Source organism: Chiloscyllium plagiosum, chromosome 1, assembly GCF_004010195.1.
Source record: "Chiloscyllium plagiosum isolate BGI_BamShark_2017 chromosome 1, ASM401019v2, whole genome shotgun sequence".
NCBI lineage: Eukaryota > Metazoa > Chordata > Chondrichthyes > Orectolobiformes > Hemiscylliidae > Chiloscyllium > Chiloscyllium plagiosum.
The window spans coordinates 120,686,602-120,706,099 of record NC_057710.1 but is presented as its reverse complement, the minus strand read 5'-3'; the positions used below and the strand labels follow the sequence as shown (position 1 = coordinate 120,706,099).

The 19,498-nt window shown below is 39.6% G+C and overlaps 2 protein-coding genes across 6 annotated transcripts in view; one reads left to right on the top strand and one right to left on the bottom strand.

The window, feature by feature from the left end:
- stbd1 (starch binding domain 1) overlaps positions 1–9,205 on the top strand; it is a 10,344-nt gene extending 1,139 nt beyond the window's left edge. The window contains exon 2 of the mRNA XM_043695547.1: positions 8,077–9,205. Coding sequence (XP_043551482.1) covers positions 8,077–9,017 — 941 coding nt within the window. The 3' untranslated portion in view covers positions 9,018–9,205. The remainder of the gene's footprint in view (positions 1–8,076) is intronic.
- Positions 9,206–12,112: 2,907 nt separating this feature from the next.
- Positions 12,113–19,498, bottom strand: part of LOC122552612 (coiled-coil domain-containing protein 158-like) — a 172,270-nt gene continuing 164,884 nt past the window's right edge. For 4 of the 5 annotated variants that reach the window (XM_043695369.1, XM_043695388.1, XM_043695396.1 and 1 more), the window contains 3 exons: positions 13,670–13,873; positions 12,495–12,596; positions 12,113–12,262 (listed from right to left, as the gene is read on the bottom strand). In XM_043695369.1, coding sequence (XP_043551304.1) covers positions 12,186–12,262; positions 12,495–12,596; positions 13,670–13,873 — 383 coding nt within the window. In that variant the 3' untranslated portion in view covers positions 12,113–12,185. Of the gene's footprint in view, positions 12,263–12,494; positions 12,597–13,669; positions 13,874–19,498 lie in introns of those variants that run through there. The other variant, XR_006312432.1, reaches the window with a different exon arrangement.

The following is a 19,498-nucleotide window of genomic DNA, read 5'->3' as shown; positions in this document are numbered from 1 at the left end:
CTCTTTTTCTCTCTCTCTCTCCCCTCTCTTCCCCCCCCCCCCCCATTCACTGCCCGCCCCCTCTCCCCTGGCCCGCATTGCACCAAATGAACACTGCACCTTACGAACCAGTGCATTAACCATCAGAACCAAGCTGTACCAGTACAGTAACCTGTTGTCCGCAGCACGCACAGTGTCTCAGTTTTGTTTTGAAGCGAATTTGATTTTTTTTTTAAAACTGTCTAGCTAGTGCTAACTGCTTTGTTGCTGGGCTGAAGGAACATATAGTTTAAACCGAGCCTGCAACTATCCCGTTTTTTGTTTTTTTTTGGAAGAAGCATACAGAGCAGATACTGACAGTCAGTTTTGTTTTGAAGCGAATTTGATTTTTTTTTTAAAACTGTCTAGCTAGTGCTAACTGCTTTGTTGCTGGGCTGAAGGAACATAGTTTAAACCGAGCCTGCAACTATCCCGTTTTTTTTTGGAAGAAGCATACAGAGCAGATACTGACAGCTGTGCAGGGACTTGTGGGGTCCCAGTGATGGCACAACACGGGCGAGAGGGTGGGCTCCCAGAGTCTTGGCTGTGCTGCAAGTCCTGGTGGAGCAAGTGGAAAGTTGGAGCGATGTCTTGTATCTGCAGGACCTTCTCCAGACCGTCTTCAGCAGACTGGGACACTGAGCCCAGTGCCAGGAGTCGGGCCCCGAGGACCTGGATATGTGCAACAGGGAAGCCGGTGACCTCGCGCCCTTCTCAAGGTCAGTGTAGGCAACCTGCAAGTGTCATATCCACCCCACTGTTCAAATCAACAACCCCTGCCATCCACCAAGACCTGGCACCAGTCAATACTTGTACCTGAAGCTCATATACACTTACTGCACTCGATACTTCTAGGATCAGAAATTAATACTGTCTTCTGAAACTACTCTTCCCTGCATCACTCTGAAAGTCGGCAGTCTTCCACCTGCCGCTGGAGCATTACTGCTTCCGCGCACCAACAGGCACAAAGATAATTGTGTTTGTATGCAGAATGTAACAATTTGATTTTGTAACTTTTCAGCTTCAACTATTTATTAGGTCATTTTTAATTTTCAGCGAATGGATGGTGTGATTGTGTGACAGGGAGAGTGGGAAGTGATATTCTTAATAAATAAGGGTGTATTTGTTTTATAATCGGATCTTTTTTGATGAACAGTCTGCACAGAACTGTGTGGATTGCTGCTTATGTGGCATGCTACAGACTATCCATCATAAAGCCAAGTGCAGCAGGATCTCTCTCCAGAGTGGTCCAGGCGGCGGATGCATTGTTTCGGTGCACCAATGGCCTTTAGTTTGCAACCCCTGGAGCATTAGAGGTTGACCTTTTTATAGAGGTTTATGAAATCATGAGGGTAAATAGACAAGGTCTTTTCCCTGGGGTGGGGGAGTCCAGACTAGAGGGCATAGTTTAGGGTGAGGGGGGGAAAGATTTTAGAAAGGACTTAACGGGTGACTTTTAAATGCAGAGGGTGGTGTGTGTATGGAATGAGCTGCCGGGGAAATGGTGGAGGCTGGTACAATTGCAACATTTAAAAGACATCAGAAAGGGTGTATGAATAGGAAGGGTTTGGAGGGATATGGGCCAAGTGCTGACAAATGGCGTTAGAATAATTTAGGATATCTGGTTGGCATGAACTAGTTGGACCGAAGGGTCTGTTTCCATGCTCTGTCTCTAGGACTCTATTTGCTTTCATATAAATGCATATGTTTGTGTATAGGTAGCCCTTTATTTTATAGTAACCAGTCATTAGGTTATAGCTCAAATGTTGATCATATAGCGGACTCAAGAATTGCGATCAGATATTCGGCATTGACCACATTAGGTCTTTGATCAGCATGGACTCTGGGCCAAAAGACCACTCGACATGCTTAAAAATCACAACGCCAGGTTATAGTCTGACAGGTTTAATTTGAGGCACTCTCTTTTAGAGCACTGCTCCACAACCACCTGATGCAGGAACAGCGCTGGACTATAACCTCGTTGTGATTTTTAACTTTGTACACCCCAGTCCAACACCAGCATCTCCAAATCATGACTCTACATGCTGCAATACACTATGGAGAGTGAATCTGTCTGAAGTACATAGGATTTGACACTGTGCCTGCAAGCAGTGGCATCATGCTTATCCAAAGTGTCAACACCTAAAGGGCATATGTCTGCTCTGCTTGGTTCTGTGACTAGAATGCAATCTATTCAGCTCTTATTGAGTAGTGTCTATGACCCCCCCGTCACAACCTTCAACCTCAAACTGAGAAATGTTGCCATTACCTCCAGCTTTACTCTGCAAGCAGCTAGACACAAGAAAATCCATGGCAATGGTCATCATTTTGCCACTGGACATATCGGCCAGCTATTCAGAGACTGCTGTTATGGCACATCATTTTGGTAAATTTCAAAGACATTTTTACTTAAGTATCTCTGTTCCTCTTGTAGGGTTCAGTTTGGAGAATTGTCCCCTCAGTACATTTTTTGTTTCCCCCAAGCAGCTGTGAGCTCTTCATTCTCCAAGCCCATTCTGTTGCCAAGGGGAATGTTACTTTCTGCACCTAGTTTCCTTGAACGTCTATCACATCAGTTTTTGTAGAGTTTAGCAGCTTTCCTTTTTTGTAAAAAAACAAAAATACATGTAGTAAATAACAACTAGTAGAAATTCTGAGCAACTAGCCTGCAAGCAGTTTTCATTAAAATCTGTTCGATTTCTTCTGAAAATCATCTTTGAGGTGGAGTCTGGAGTACTGATCTCCAAAATGGTGCCATAGGCATCAGATTACACTGATCTGCCCTTGAGGTGTGTTTGCTGCAGAAACTATGTAGTCCAGCTGGAGTACTATGAAAACATTTCAGACAAGCCCACAGATCACACTTGGGGTCAGGATGACTATTCTCTTGTTTGATAAACATTGTTCCAGGTCACCCCATGTACACTGATAGAAACTTACTTACTAGTGCTTTTTTAGCTTCCAACTGGAATCATTTGGCAATTTTTACTGGCACCATCTGAAAGAACTCAATGAATGGAAGAGGCCAATTTTAAAAATCAGGATGCCATTTCTTTGTCCATTTGTCTGTCAAAGAACATGCTTGTTAGAAAAAAATATATTGGTGAAGTTATTTCTTGAATCATTGTATTTTCATATCAATGTTGGGCATTCTTTTTTCAATATCTATAGAAGGTCAAAGATTCTGGGTAATCCAAGATGGAGGACGGGAAAAATTTCTGGCTGTAATAGCTACTCTTTCTGGGAGGTGATTTTCCTTGAATTCCAGGAGCAGCAATTATTGTTTTTATATGCTGTTGCATTGTTTTTGAACTTTGGAGAAAAAAGTCAAAACAACAGCACTCTTAAAAGGGAGAAGAACAGATGAAGGATGCAGATGAAGGTGGGGTGGGGGGGAAGAGAGAGAGAGAGAAACCCACATTGCTAACTGACAGAGTTAGCAATTATTGCCTTTGCTGTTGGATTCCTGTATCACTGGACATCGGAGTGCATCTGGGAAAATTTAATAAACAGTTACATTCACAACTGATCTTGGAGGAACCTGTTTGGGAAAGGTCACAGCACAGAAGCTTACAAGTGGATTTTAAGTGCAGCCTTAAAATATGTCTGCAGCAGTGAGTAGAGTGGGTTCTTTCTTGTTTTTGTTTTATTGAGCTATGTCTCTTGATTAAACTTAAAATATAAGCCATAAGTATTAAATTACCCTGGAGCAGTGTTTTGTCGAGGAATAACGCAGTGCTATTTTCTGGGTTTGTAGATGGAAAGAAGCAAAAATGGCCCTTTAGTACAGTGATATGATCTCTTGTCGGATGTGGGAGTTTAGGGAGAGTTTATGGGTTACTGAGAATTATATCTGCAATAAATGCCGTTGGTTGCGAATCCTATCAGATTGGATCGGTTGGAGAGACTGAGACATTCAATGGGGAATTTACAAGAGCAAGGGGATGTGATGGATGGCAGGTATAGGACAAGGGGGCAAGATTCAGATACAGTCGCATAGATGGGTTAACTCTAGGAAATGTAAGAGAGGTAGGCAGGTAGTGCAGAAGTCTTCTGTGGCTATCCCCATTTCAAACAGGGTATGTTGTTTTGGAAAATGTAGGGGGTGATGGACTCTCAGGGGAACATAGCACAAACAGCCAGGTTTCTGGTATTGAGACTGACTCTAATGTAATGAGAGGTACGTCGGATTCCAAGTGATCAATTGTGTTAAGGGACTCTCTCATCCGAGGTACGGTCAGATGTTTCTGTGGTCGGCATCAAAAAATTTAGAATGCTGTGTTGCTTCCCTGGTGCCAGGATCAAGGATGTCTTAGAGAGGGTGCAGAATGTTCTCACGGAGGAGAGGGGCCAGCAGCAGGTCATTGTCCACATTGGAACCAATGACATAGGAAGGGAAAAGGTTGAGATTCTGAAGGGAGATTAGAGAGTTAGGCAGGAATTTTAAAAAAGGAGGTCCTCTAGTAGTAATATCTGGATTACTCCCAGTGCTATGAGTTGGTGAGGGCAGGAATAGGAAGACTGAGTAGATGAATGCATGACTGAGGAGCTGGTGTATGGGAGAAGGATTCACATTTTTGGATCATTTGGAAGCTGTTTTGGGGTCAAAGTGACCTGTACAAGAAGGACTGATTGCACCTGAATTGGAAGGAGACTAATGTACTGGCAGGGAGATTTGCTAGAGCTGCTTGGGAGGATTTAAACTAGTAAGTGTGGGGGGTGGGACCCAGGGAGATAGTGAGGAAAGAGATCAATCTGAGACGGATACAGCTGAGAACAGAAGTGAGCCAAACAGTCGGGGCAGGCAGGGACAAGGTAGGACTAATAAATTAAACTGCATTTATTTCAATGCAGAGGCCTAACAGGGAAAACAGATGAACTCAGTGCATGGTTAGGAGCATGGGACTGGGATATCATAGTAATTACAGAAACATGGCTCAGGGATGGACAGGATTGGCAGCTTAATGTTCCAGGATACAAATACTACAGGAAGGATAGAAAGGGAGGTAAGAGAGGAGGGGGAGTGGTGATTTTGATAAGGAATACATTATAGCTGTACTGAGGGAGGATATTCCTGGAAATACATCCAGGGAAGTTATTTGGGTGGAACTAAGAAATAAGAAAGGGATGATCACCTTATTGGGATTGTATTATAGACCCCCTATAGAAACAAACTTGTAAGGAGATATTGGTTATCTGTAAGAATAATAGGGTGGTTATGGTAGGAGATTTTAACTTTCCAAATATAGACTGGGACTGCCATAGTGTTAAAGGTTTAGATGGAGAGGAATTTAAGTGTGTACAAGAAAATATTCTGATTCAGTATGTGGATGTACCTACTAGAGAAGGTGCAAAATTTGATCTACTTTTGGGGAAATAAGGCAGGGCAGGTGACTGATGTCAGTGGGGCAGCAACCATAATTCTATTAGTTTTAAAATAGTGATGGAAAAGGATAGACCAGATCTAAAAGTAGAAGTTCTAAATTGGAGGAAGGCCAATTTTGACTGCATCAGGCAAAACTTTCAAAAGCTGATTGAGAGCAGATGTTCACAGGTAATGGGACGGCTGGAAAATGGGAAGCCTTCAGAAATGAGAAGATATATTCCTATTAGGGTGAAAGGAAAGGCTGATAGGTATAGGGAATGCTGGATGACTAAAGACATTGCGGTTTGGTTAAGAAAAAGAAGGAAGCTTATGTCAAGTGTAGACAGGAGAGATTGAATGAATCCTTTGAATATAAAGGTAGTAGAAGTATACTTTAGAGAGATCAGGAGGGCAAAAAGGGGCCATGAGATAGCTTTTGCAAATAGAGTTAAGGATAATCCAAAGGGCTTTTATAAATACATTAAGGACAAAAGGGTAACTAGGGAGAGAATCTCGAACTCAGCACCGCTTCCTAACCTGCAATCATCTTCCTGACCTCTCCGCCCCCACCCCACTCCAGCCTATCACCTTCACCTTGACCTCCTTCCACCTATCGCATTTCCAACGTCCCTCCTCCCTACCTTTCATCTTAGCCTGCTGGACACACTTTCCTCATTCCTGAAGAAGGGCTTATGCCCGAAACGTCAATTCTCCTGTTCCTTGGATGCAGGATTCTTGAAAAATGTCCATATTACAGAGGAAGAAGAGCTGGATGTCTTGAAATGTATAAGAGTGGATAAATCCTCAGGATCTGATCAGGTGTACACTAGAACTCTGGGAAGTAAGGGAAGTGATTGCTCGGCCTCTTACTGACATATTTGTATCATTTGATAGTCAGAGGTGAGGTGTCAGAAGACTGGAGGTTGGCTAACGTAGTGCCACTGTTTAAGAAAGGTGGCAAGGACAAGCCAGGGAACTATATAGACCAGTGAGCCTGATGTCGGTGGTGGGCAATTGTTGGAGGGAATCCTGAGGGACAGGATGTACATGTATTTGGAAAGGCAAGGACTGATTAGGAATAGTCAACATGGCTTTGTGTGGGAAATCATGTCTCTGAAACTTGAGTTTTTTTTTGAAGAAGTAACAAAGGATTGATGAGGGCAGAGCAGGAGATGTGATCTATATGGTCTAGTCCCTCATGGGAACCTGATTAGCAAGGTTAGATCTCATAGAATACAGGGAGAACTAGCCATTTGGACACAGAACTGGCTCAAAGGTAGAAGACAGAGGGTGGTGGTGGAGGGTTGCTCTTCAGACTGGAGGCCTGTGACCAGTGGAGTGCTACAAGGATCGGTGCTGGGCCCTCTACATTTTTGTCACTTACTTACATGGTTTGGATGTGAGCATAAGAGATATAGTTAGTAAGTTTGCTGATGACACCAAAATTGGAGGTGTAATCGACAGCAAAAAAGGTTACCTAAGATTACAACAGGATTTTGATCAGATGGGCCAATGGGCTGAGAAGTAGCAGATGTAGTTTAATTTAGATAAATGTGAGTTGCTGCATTTTTGGGAAAGCAAAGCTTAGCAGGACTTATACACTTAATGGTAAGATCGTAGGGAGTGTTGCTTGAACAGAGACCTTGGAGTGTAGGTTCATAGTTCCTTGAAAGTGGAGTTGCAGGTAGATAGGATAGTGAAGAAGGCATTTGGTGTGCTTTCCTATATTGGTCAGAATATTGAGTACAGGAGTTGGGAGGTCATGTTGCGGCTGTATAGGACATTGGTTAGGCCACTGTTGGAATATTGCGTGCAATTCTGGTCTCCTTCCTATCGGAAGGATGTTGTGAAACTTGGAAGGGTTCAGAAAAGAGTTACAAGGATGTTGCCAGGGTTGGAGGATTTGAGTTATAGGGAGAGGTTGAATAGGCTGGGGCTGTTTTCCCTGGAGTGTCAAGAGGCTGAGGGGTGACCTCAAGAGGTTTACAAGATTGAGGGGCATGGATAGGATAAATAGACAAAGTCTTTTCCCTGGATTGGGGGTGTCCAGAACATCCCCAACCCAGGGTGAGAGGAGAAGGATATAAGAGACCTAAAGGGCAACTCTTTCACACACAAGGTGGTACATGTATGGAATGAGCTGCCAGAGGAAGTGGTGGAGGCAGGTACAATTGCAACATGTAAGAGGCATTTGGATGGGTATATGAATAAGGAGGGTTTGGAGGGATATGGACCAGGTGCTGGCAGGTGGGACTAAATTGGATTGGGATATCGGTCGGCATGGACGAGTTGGACTGAAGTGTCTGTTTCCATGCTGTACATATGACTCTATAACTAATCTGTTGATTGATACTTGAGCCATGCAGGATTTACCTGGAAAATAATGTTATTTAAATTTTAATGTTCACTTCCTGATTGAGAATTTTACATGTGGTTTGTATAATCGGCCTGTTCACACCTGTTATCACGTACTTCCAGGGCATCTAACATCTTCTGGTTCAGAGGTACAGACACCACCACTGTACCACAAATCTTGATTGTACTGATCTATTTAAAATTAATTGATGTAATGTAATCCAATTCCTTATAGTTTAAAATTGGAGTTTGAAAATTGTTTGACTGTTTCCACATGTTTGCCATTGTAACTTTTTTTTGTGAGAAGTAAGGGAAACCTATGTTTTTTTTTAAAACAGATAAAATTACAGATTCTGAAAGTGACAATATGCCAGTGATCAAGACGACAGAATTGAGAGTTAGTACTCAGCAGCCTCCAGTTGAACAAAAAACAGTGGCTTTGGGAGCTCCAGATATTTCTGATGCGGTGGTAAAGATTCGTAAAGAGTGTGCACAGGACCAAAATCTGTCAAATAAGCAGGATCCAGCTGATTCCAGACAAAAGAATATTTGTGAGAGCAACCAGACACAAAGTAACTCAATGGCTCAGGCAACCAGTATTGGGCAGGTTACTGTTCATAATACAAGCATGGCTGAAGACTGTAACTTCAGCAAAGAGGAGATTTATGTTTGTGAAACGAAGTCTGCTGACAAAATTGCAAAGGTGGATGAAAAAACTGATTGTAAAGACGAAGCTTCTGATCAAATGTTGAAATTAGATAAAATGAACAGAACAGCTTATCTAAAGGAAGCAACTGATACTAATATCAGTGAAAATAACATTGACATGAGAGATGAGTTGGAATGTCTTAAAACTGAAAAGGAAAGAGAAGATAAGAGAAAATTCTTTCAAGAGCATGTTAATGCTGAGTCAGAAAGAATGAGTACAAGTTCAGAGCCTGAAAACGTGACGAGGAAAGTTGCTGCAGTGTCTCCTTTACCTCTCAACAATGTCTCTGTGAACTTTAATGTTCACTATATTACTTACTTACACTCTCAGATCCTTGCAGTGACCGGAAACCATGAGTGTCTGGGGCAATGGGAGAGATATGTGCCATTGAAACCAGTCAAAGATGGATTCTGGTCCAATTCCATTCTGCTCCCAATGAATTCCAAGATTGAGTGGAAATATGTGGTGGTGGAAGATGGAAAGATCTGTAGGTGGGAGGAATGTTTCAATAGGATTCTGGAGACTGGTCATGAAGACTTTGAAATATATCAATGCTGGGGTTACCATTAAATCCCATACAAAAGTTGGAGTAACGTAATATTCAAGAGTGAGTGGTTAGTAATGTGGAATGATGGAGTTCAAGTTTGAGATTTTGTGTTCACTTCACTGCTTTCAAAGAGGAACTGTACATCAGTGATTTATGTAATGTTTTCACTGGAAGCTAACTATTTCTTTAAAAAAGCTTTTTCTTCTTTGTCTTTCTATTGTTGTGCTTTGACTTCAGATTTTGGGCTGCCAGAATGTTTGCTGTGCTGGTTTGTCTGTACGTAATAACTTGCTGCTAAAATGTGCTTTATACAATAACCTCTTCTAGAGGTGAGTAAATCCGTAATGTAAATAAGCCTAAAATATTCTAACATTTTACTATATATGTAATTATACAAGGATAATTGCATGCATAGAATCACTAATACTTCTCCTGTAATGTGCATTTGTGAGAAACAATAACAAAACCACAGCTGGATTTCCATACTTGATATTTAAATAAAGAATACTAAACTTTGGCATGAAGATAGCGAGGTATAACAATGTGCTCAGTGCACCAACTCTTTTCTTCCCCCCCCCCCCCCCCCCCAGCAAGTTTTCTTTTTGAAAGCCTAGCAATTTAAGTTAATTTCAGAAATCTAATGTTGCATTTCTACAAACTATTAGAATGTTTTTGTCATTACAATACAAAACTTTGGAAAAAGTACTGGATGTTTTGGATCTTCTAAACAGAAGTAGTACTTGTCTGGGCACAGATGGGTTTAAAGGTCATTTTTAAAAAAAAAATATTGAAACTTAACAGACTTTTTGCTTTAAATGTTGTGAATCTGCACATTTAGAGTTCTGATCATTTAACTGTACCACTGTAATGACTGAATTGCTCTTTTTTAGTTTGTGGCATGCGAGTGCTACTTTTTTTTTGGTAAGGTAACAATGGTATTCATGTACTTCAAATTAAATCCTGAAAATAATAATGTGCTACTGAATATAAAGCCTGTAAAAATATAAGCACTACGCAGTTAGGCAGTAGTGTGGGGGTTTTAAAAAAAAAAAAAGCCTGTAGTCCACACGAAAATTGTGAAATTAATTTTTGTATTCCTGAAGTCTTGCATTGCACTAATTTGAGTAGTTGCTGTTCTGATTCTACGACCCAAGTCTGACCCACACACGAGTTCAAATAAAGCTGGTGTTGAATAGGGAGTGGGTTTATTTCTGATTTGGAGGTATTTGTAGTCATAGATCCTGGAACACGACTGTTAGATTCCTTATTTAGCAGATGTTAAATTCTTGATTTACGTTGAGGGCTAGTTTCCAGTAATTCAATAATGTTTTAATCTCCTTAACTGCAAAGCCCTGCAGGGAAATAGCCATTGTTCTAGTAATGGTAGATGCTAAGTTTACATGCAGGCATGCTAAATAACCTTGCTGTAGTTGAACAAACCAACTTAATTTACACCTATTTTTGTTCAATTTGAACTTTTCATAAATCAGCAGTTTAACTTGTCACTGCTGAATTTTAATCAAGTGAGAGGACGAAAGTTTGGAATAACACACTTTACCATGATTTTTGTAAATTTTACAAGGCTAAAAGACTGGCATTTACTCAAACCTTGAATTGTGTCCTGCATCTCAAACTTTAAAAGTTAAGATTTCCAGTTTCAAAATTTGTAATGTCGTTTCTTTAAAGATATTTATCTCTATGCAGAGAGCAGACTAATTTTCTATAATTTTGATGGTGAGAATTCAGACTGAAGTTTTCTTTTTTTCCAGACAGTAATTAGGAAGATTTTGCGATACTCAAACTAGTTAGTGTATTTGAAAATTGTGACTTACAGCACTCCTCTACAAACATAAGGGATCCTGAATAGTATGCTATTGAGTCTCTGCCTGCAGTTCTAAATTGCTAGGAGGCTCAGATGAGTTGCTAACAGGAATGGCCCATTAGAATTATGTTTTAATGGAGTGCATCTACACCCTTTTCTTCCATTTGTCTTTTTTCCCTGCAAACCCCACACATTGACTTTTTTTTTTCTCTCTCCTCCACAACAAAAGAATAACACAAATTGAAACCTGTTTTTGCTTCCAGATGAACTTTTCAGAATCTTGCCTTAATCTATTGATGCTGAAACCCTCCATTCGATTTTCAGCTATCTGAAGAGTGACTGTGGAACACAAACTGGAAGTCACACAATTTTAATTTGTCCATCCCTTTTTAAATATTTTGGGATACCAGTATAATAATCTCAGATGCTGCTTAGCAATGATACACCTATTTACATGTCATATTTTATTTGGAAGGTGCAAGTCAAAGTGAGCTAGAGAAACCTCTTAAGTTTTCTGACAGATTTAAGACTTCTGATTTTTGTTCCGTCTGGCTAAGAAATGAATTTGTAGTTTATTTTTTGGAAATGAGGTCTAAAGAATTTTAAAAATATTCTGACTTCATCTTGAATGAATGGCATGATCATACCTATACAATAGAGAAGAGAATAAATACCCAACTGGAGAGTAGTAATCTAAAGGCTACAATATAATCTCTTTTACATTTGGGGAAATAATGAATCTGTTCGTGGTCAAGACAGTGTCTCCTACAGGCTTTTTAATCATGGTAGACATTGTCTGTATTGAATAATTCTGCATAATACAGCACTTAAATACAGTAATGTGTGGAAAGAGGAACAATTCCATTAAGTTTACACTGTAGTTTGTTTTTCGGCTTTCCCTTCACCCTCCTCTCCAATTATTCTTAACTCAATTAACATGACTACTTATTTCATGATGGAGAAAGTGAGGACTGCAGATGCTGGAGATCAGAACTGAAAATGTGTTGCTGGAAAAGTGCAGCAGGTCAGGCAGCATCAAAGGAACAGGAGAATCCTGAAGAAGGGCTTATGCCCGAAACGTCGATTCTCCTGTTCCTTGGTGCTGCCTGACCTGCTGCGCTTTTCCAGCAACACATTTTCAGCTACTTATTTCACGATGCAAATGTAAGCATGATGTATTCACAAACATCAGAATATTTTGGCTATGACAGATTCAAGAGTGAGTAATCTCCTCCTGTATATATTTCAATGATCTTTAATTACATTTGGATAGATTGAACAGAATGGGTTTCACAGGGTATTAAATAGCAGCAGGTTTTATTTTGTGTACTGCAGCAAGTCAAAAGAATAAAATGCAAAACCATGGACTTCACTTCTTTAGCATTTTCTCTCTGTCTTTTACTCTCTTTATCCTCTTCTCCTGGTTTCTGATCATGGAGGACATTTCTGTAAATCAAATGTTGTGGATTCAGTTAATAGTTCTGAAGTATTAACTTGAACAAAGTCCTCCAATACATGGGTTTAAATTAAACAATTACAGTAATTTTGTAATGTGTGCAGTGGAAGGGTGTACCAGAATAACTGTCAAGGTTTCACTTAAACATGTGTAAAGGTTTATTTCTAGCTGGTTTGTAAGTGTACACAACCTAGTGAATTGTTTTGGAAAGGTTGGAAATACCATGATTCTTCAGCTGAAGATCTTCCACCAAGTTTTGCAGACCGTCCAGCTTGTTCTGCAGTTTCTTGCAGGCCTGTCCTGCGACATCCATCTGGTCAGTATCTAAAGAGAAATAGTGCACTGAAACCAGGTATGATGGGAAACACTGGCTGCCATGTGTCCTAAATTGCAACAGTCTTCACACAGTTGTGTAGTAGTAGATATTGATGGGCAGAATAGGGGTCAAAGTGGGGATAGAAGAACAATGAATTCAGAGGTCAAGTATTTTTGAAAGTTGTACCATAGGCTAGGAATAAGACTTTCTTTTTTAAAAAAAGTCAAGTATTAGGTGTTATTTCTAGATTGATGGGTTTCACAAATTTTCAATTCTACGTTAGACCTGTATAGACTCATTACACACCCTATATCAGTGCAGTTCTGGTTGCTGTTATCAAAAAATGTAGAGGCACTGGAGAATTTGCAGAAATTAATAGAATTAAAAATGAGTGTATGCAACAGCAAAGGCCAAGAGGCTTGGATTTGGCTATCTTGTTTTGAAAAAGATGAAAGGGTGACCTTATCGAGGCCTTCAAAACTCAAGGTTTGATAGAGGGACTACGAAGTGAATCTTTCATGTGAAAGAGCCTATTTAAAGGCAATCGATACAAAAGATAGTCAATAAGGAATCAAATTCGGAATTCCGAAAGAATGTTTTGGGAAACTCTGCTGCAGGGAATTGTTGAAGTGAATGTAAAGATGTGTTTAAAGGGAACATAGGCCAGCATGTGGGGAAGATAGGAGTAGTGACTTCAAGAACTGGTAAGTCAGGGTTCAAGTCTCACCTGCCCCAGAGGTCTGTAATAACATTTCTGAACAGGCTGATTAGAGGGGGAAAAAAATTTTACAAGAATACAGTGAAATGACCAAAGATGGGAGGGAGGCTTGAATGGAGCTTTAACACATACCTAGATTTGTTGGGCTGAACAGTCTGTTTCAGCACCCCGTGTCCTATCAATATAACCAAGTAATACATGTGTCTAATACTCTTGTCCCTGTTAGTTGACTGCAGATGCTAACATTGTTAAAACTGAATCCTTCAAAACAAACCAAAAGGTCAAACATCCTTTTGAGTTAATAAAAAGACAACTTTAGAATAAATGTCAGTGTTTCTGCCTTAGGTTACACACAGATCTTACTGTTATGGAAGTGAAGTTCATTTTCTGAATATGGTGATGACATGTAGCTGGTCCTTGAAGAGCAAAGGTCATTAACAGCTGTATTTTCCCTTCTGTATTCACACAGTGAGCCTGTTAGCAAGGAAGATACCGGTGATCTTTCTGGACTCTGATGCTTGGGGGAGGAGGTGTAGCACGGACCACTCATCTGTGATGAGTGGTTTGCTGTATGGGGGGGAATAAACAACAATTTTTATCTTGAGCAAAATGTAACTGGGAAATTGAAATATACAGTTAAGTTCCACTAGCTGCATTAACACAGGTTGTCCTGAGATTAAAAGAGAACCAATTTCGGAGTCAAATTAAGTCACTGGATTTGTAAGTATCTTTTATGGGTTCAGCCCTGTTTGATTTTTATTATATATAAAAGGTCAACCAGTTTTGCAGAAGTTTTGTAGCAAATATAATATTATAGTGAGGTGTAAGTAAGTGTTTGCTGACACCCAGGCCTTCACAAGTCTCAATGTGCTTACCAAAAGTGTAAATTGCAGCAGTAACTTATGATATTTTGTTTACCGTTGGTAACTTTATTTGTAAAATTTTTGTGTATTATGGGTTTTCATTTTCTTAATTCAAAACATCATCCCATTTCAGTTACTTATGAAGTCATGTTTTGTGCTTTTGAAGAGTGAAATGTAGACCTCAGCTGGTAAATAATCTGCTTTAATCCCCTATATTCAATCTCTTGCCAACTAAAATTCAGATTTGATAGGATATCTACTATAATAAGGTGGGAAGGCAGTAACATTAACTTGAAGTTTAAAATTAAATATTTAGCATATTGTTGCTCTACCCATCTTGAATTTATTTTTCCGACTTCCTCCAAATTCCTGATCCTGGCACAGAAAAAACACCTTACTTACACTCTCTCAATCCTATGCAAGTATGACAAAAGTTAACTATCCTTCCTGATCAGCTGCCTGCAAATTGTGACATGGTTGACTAAAACACCCCCTTTTTCAGACTTTTATTAACTGAATATTGTATAAATGTTCTCAGTAAGCATACTGGAGTTTAAACCTGTGGATTCAGAACATCAGTTTTGATTATTAGGCTAGTGACATTACCTCTACCTCCATGCCACACTATTATCCTCCATTTGCAGATTTTAAAAAAAAACTCAGTCTATTCATGGATGTTATTACTCTCCTGTGGATCACATGGGATTTGAATCTTGGTCTCCTAGCTCAAAGGTAAGGGCACTACCAGTGCACTTGAGGTTCCATTCTTAACGAGCTATGCATAATTGCAAAGTCTGCTTCAATTACTTTTTTCTTTCTGCTCCAGCACTGTTAACTGTGGTGTGTCTCAACGATGTATCCTGTCCCTGATTTCTCATCCAAATAATGCCATAGCAACATTGTCTAAAAACATTAACATCAGTTTCCACATCAACAAAACAAAGTGCTGGAGAAACTCGGCAGATCTGGCAGCAGAAGTTATGACAAAGGGTCATGACTTGAAATGTGAATTCAGAATAAGAGAATTAATACTTGTAGTTCAGCCCTTAGTCAGAACCCTGCTGCCAAGCTTGCTTCCAGTACTTTTAGCTTGCCAGCATCTGCAGGTTTTATCTGCTTCAAAGTGTATGCTTATTACATCAATCTCTACCTAATCAATATTTCTCTCAACACTACTTCTAATTGTTAGACTACTGGTAAAGCAATCCAGTAATTCATGAGTAGAAATTTCCTCAATTTATGTATCAGGGAAACTGATGCTATTGATTTTTTTGGCCCACATCAAACTATTCTTTCAGCACTGACTCAATCTGGCAATTTTCTACTGTTAAGCTGTTCACAACCTGTGTCATTACCTGATTCTGAAATGAGCTTCCAAACATGCACCTGTGCCAATAATAAGGCTGTCTATTTCCAACACATACATTTCTTGATTCCACCACTGGTTCAGTTCAGCTGCTGAAACTTTCATCCATGTTTTTATAAATCTTAGACTTGGCCGTTGCATTGCACTGTGGTTCAGCTTCCTGCCTTCTCTTTAAACTTAAGGCCATTCACAACTCTGCTATCCACGTCCTAACTCATAACAATCTTATTCAATCCCCACTCCAGTGTCCAATAATCTATAATGCCTCACGGTTAAGTACCAGCTTAGTTTTAAAATTTTTGTAATTTTCAAATCCTTCCACGGTTCACTCTTCCCTACTTCGAAACTCCTCCAGCCGTGCAACCCAGTGCTGAGGGCCACCAAATTGGAAGTTGAAGGGCTGAAGAACCATGAAGGTCACCACCATTAAAATTGTAACAGCAGAAACAAACCATCATGCTTTTGATCTTCTGGTTTCTTAAGCATTCCTTCTATTAATTACTGCACTGTTTGTGGCTATGCTTGCAGACATTCCCTCTCTAAATGTCTGCCCCTCCTTTTCCCTTTTTTTTTCCCCCCCAGAGACAGTCCTTGGTCTGTAGCCTATAGGTTGAGGTACTTTATGTAAACATCCAAGTATTTCTAACAGTTTATTGTTAAAACTGACTTGTCTAAATAAGCATTTAGTAATAAGCCTTATTATGTCCTTCTGTAGTTTTGAGAGACCTTTTTTCATACTCTTCTGTAATAACTCTTTTCCCCCACCCCCAAATCACAAGGCATTTCAAGTGTTAATCTGATCGTTATAAAAAGAAGTTGCAATTCAGGGTAGAATTTGGAGGGGGGAAAATATACTGGAGTATTTAATCCATTTGCAAATTGAAAAGGTGGTTCAACAAATGCTGGTAGGGTAACTTATTTCCAAAGGAATTACAGTGCCTTGTTCCTTTGTGTTAGAACAAAGGTGAGATACTTTCTTGTTCTTCAGTATTGAATATATAAAGTCACTATTTTAATCTTGCAAGGTTCTGGCCTTGATTGCATGACATAGTGTCACATACCTACATAAATCTCAGTGGAACAGGTCACTGCAATTAGCTTCAATAGAACTCACCTTGTAAACTTCAAGGCCAAGAGAATTCAAGACAGAATGCTGCTCTTGGCATGATTTAGAAGGTGCAGCTGGGTGGAAGAAAGATATTTTAAAAAGCCCAACATGCATACTGAACACAGTAAATCAGGCTGACTCTTGGTTCTGTGTTTATAATTAGTTGCTGGAGCAGGATGCAGCTCATAATACTGCAGGCATGAAAAGGATCTGAATTAAACGGATTTGCTCTCCTAGCTGGTAAGGTAGATATGTTCTGTCACGAAGGTGCCCAAGTATGGTATCAGAGCTGCTTTGCCCTATTGTGCAAAATAATACATTTGATAAGGGCTGTGGAAGACACTGTTGGTCAATAGGCTTTCTGCTCAGTTTTTAAAGACTTAAATATTTAATAAAAGTGTAGATTCATGCAGTGAGATGAGCTATGCATACTGTAAATGTTACTCTTGTGTGCTAGCTGAACGACTGCTAACTTACTTTTTATTCAACGTTCAAATAAGAGTTGAAACTTTAGTATCCTAGCACCGATATTCTCAAGGAAACTGGCTCATGGAATATGGATTTATTTCATATGAAATAATTGCAAGAGTGACTGTCAATTTCATTCTCCAAATAAATCCTTCTATGGCTTTAACAAGGTCATGTAAATCCCATGCTCTCAATATCCAAAAGGGGCCCAATAAAATATCCCATAGTTTTCATTTCATTTAACACCATATTAATGTAAATATTTGTATCTTTCCAACCATCAAGCAACAAAAAAATTGAGATTTCAGGCCATTACTAATATGACTTTTAAATCTCACTCTCCAAATTTTTAATTGAATGGGAAACCATAGTGTTTGACTGAGGCTATAGATTAATTTTACAATATTAAAAAGCCAAATTCAATGCAAAGGTGATTAAAATAATTACATGTACTTGCATGCAATGTTGCATAGCTAATATTTTGTGGCCTTAAATCAGAAGGACACAAGTTTCATCTGTCTTTCTTTTGAGTTTGAAATGACTTTACAAAACAAACTTTTAAAGGTAATAACATAAAAGTAACATTTTAAACAAACACAATGTTGAATCTATAGTGAAAACAAAAAATGCTGGAGATCACAGTGGGTCAGGCAGCATCTGTGGAGAGAAAGCAAGCTAACATTTTGAGTCCAGATGACTCATTTTTGTTTTCAATACAGAATCCAGCATCTGCAGTAATTTGCTCCTATGCTGTTGCATCTGGTCAGGTCCATTATTGAAAAATTTACATGGATACAAAATGTGATTATACCATGACAAGTTGATATTCCCACCCAAAAAAAATCTTATAAGGAAGTCTGAAATAAAAGCAGAATTAGCTGAGAATACTCAGCAGGTCAGATACTATCTGTGGAGAGAGAAATAGTGTTTATATCTCAGTTTGTTAACTTTTCTCAGTCCAAGTCAATGTCACAAATTTTAAGCAAGTTCTGAAACAGAGAAGTGGGGTGGGGTGACAGAAGGGAAGAACAAAAAGGCATGTTTTGATTAAATACCTATTCAGACACAAGAAAAGAACAACAGAAAGCAGTGAATACAAACAATTGAAAAGAGACAAGTAAAACTTCAGAGTAGGCTTTCCTGGGAGGGACGTAGCAGAGAATTAAACATTAAGATACTGTCAATCTGAAATTCTGTACAGGAAATGCTGGAAATATTCAGCAGCATCTGGAATTTCCATGTGTTTTTTCCATTATGCACCATTATTACTATTTCCTTCTCCTTTTGATCAGGTGCCTAACAAAACTTCCCTCTTTGTTTACTCATGCAACATTTTGTATTATCACATATTCCTCAATCATACTCCTGATATTATAAGTAGGATATGGAATACAGCATTTGTTATTGGACTAGAAAACTCAAAACCCTGGACAATTGACCCTGAGACCTAATTTCAGATCTCACCATAACAAGCTATGGTGTTTAAATTCAGTTAATCACATTAAAAGAAATTATTATAGTCGAAACTGGATAAACCAAAAGTCAGGATGGGTCAGAGTTATCAGCCATTGCCACTAGAACAGGAAATCCAGTACATGGATGCCTATGATAAATTGAAATTCCTGGTTTCTCTGGATGAGCCAAACTTGGACATGCCAGTCATGGGACCACCAAGCAATTGGAGTGGAGGAAAGTCAAGTCCTGATGGACTGGGGTGATTAAGAACCTAAGATCCAAATACTAAAAGCAGTTGATCTGTCATATGCTAGAGATTGTTGATATGAAGCAGGTGTACAACCCAAGTGTCTGCAGGCCTTTTTAACACAGGGCGAGGAAAATCAAACCAATGACGGGACTCCTTCCCTCGCCTACGGAAAGTCAGAATGGAAATTCCAACAGAGACAACCATAGAAACGGATACCAAGATGAACACCATTGTACACTGCACAATAGAATGGAGAGATGAGGCAACTGTCAATATAGAACATTTTTCAACTGAGGATGAATTACCCACTTGTGTCTGTAGTTGAGACCTTAAGGCCTAAAGAGGTGACATAGAGATGGCAGGTTCTGGATAATTGGTGCTGGAAAAGCACAGCAGTTCAGGCAGCATCCAAGGAGCAGTAAAATCGACGTTTCAGGCAAAAGTCCTTCATCAGCAATACAGGCAGAGTGGCTGAAGGGTGGAGAGATAAATGAGAGGAGGGTGGGGGTGGGGAGAAAGTAGCATAGAGTATAATAGATGAGTAGGGGAGGGGATGAAGGTGATAGGTCAGGGAGGAGGGTGGGGAATGGTAACAAAGAATACAATGGGTGAATGGGGGTGGGGATGAAGGTGATAGGTCAGAGAGGAGGGTGGAGTGGATAGGTGGAAAGGAAGATAGGCA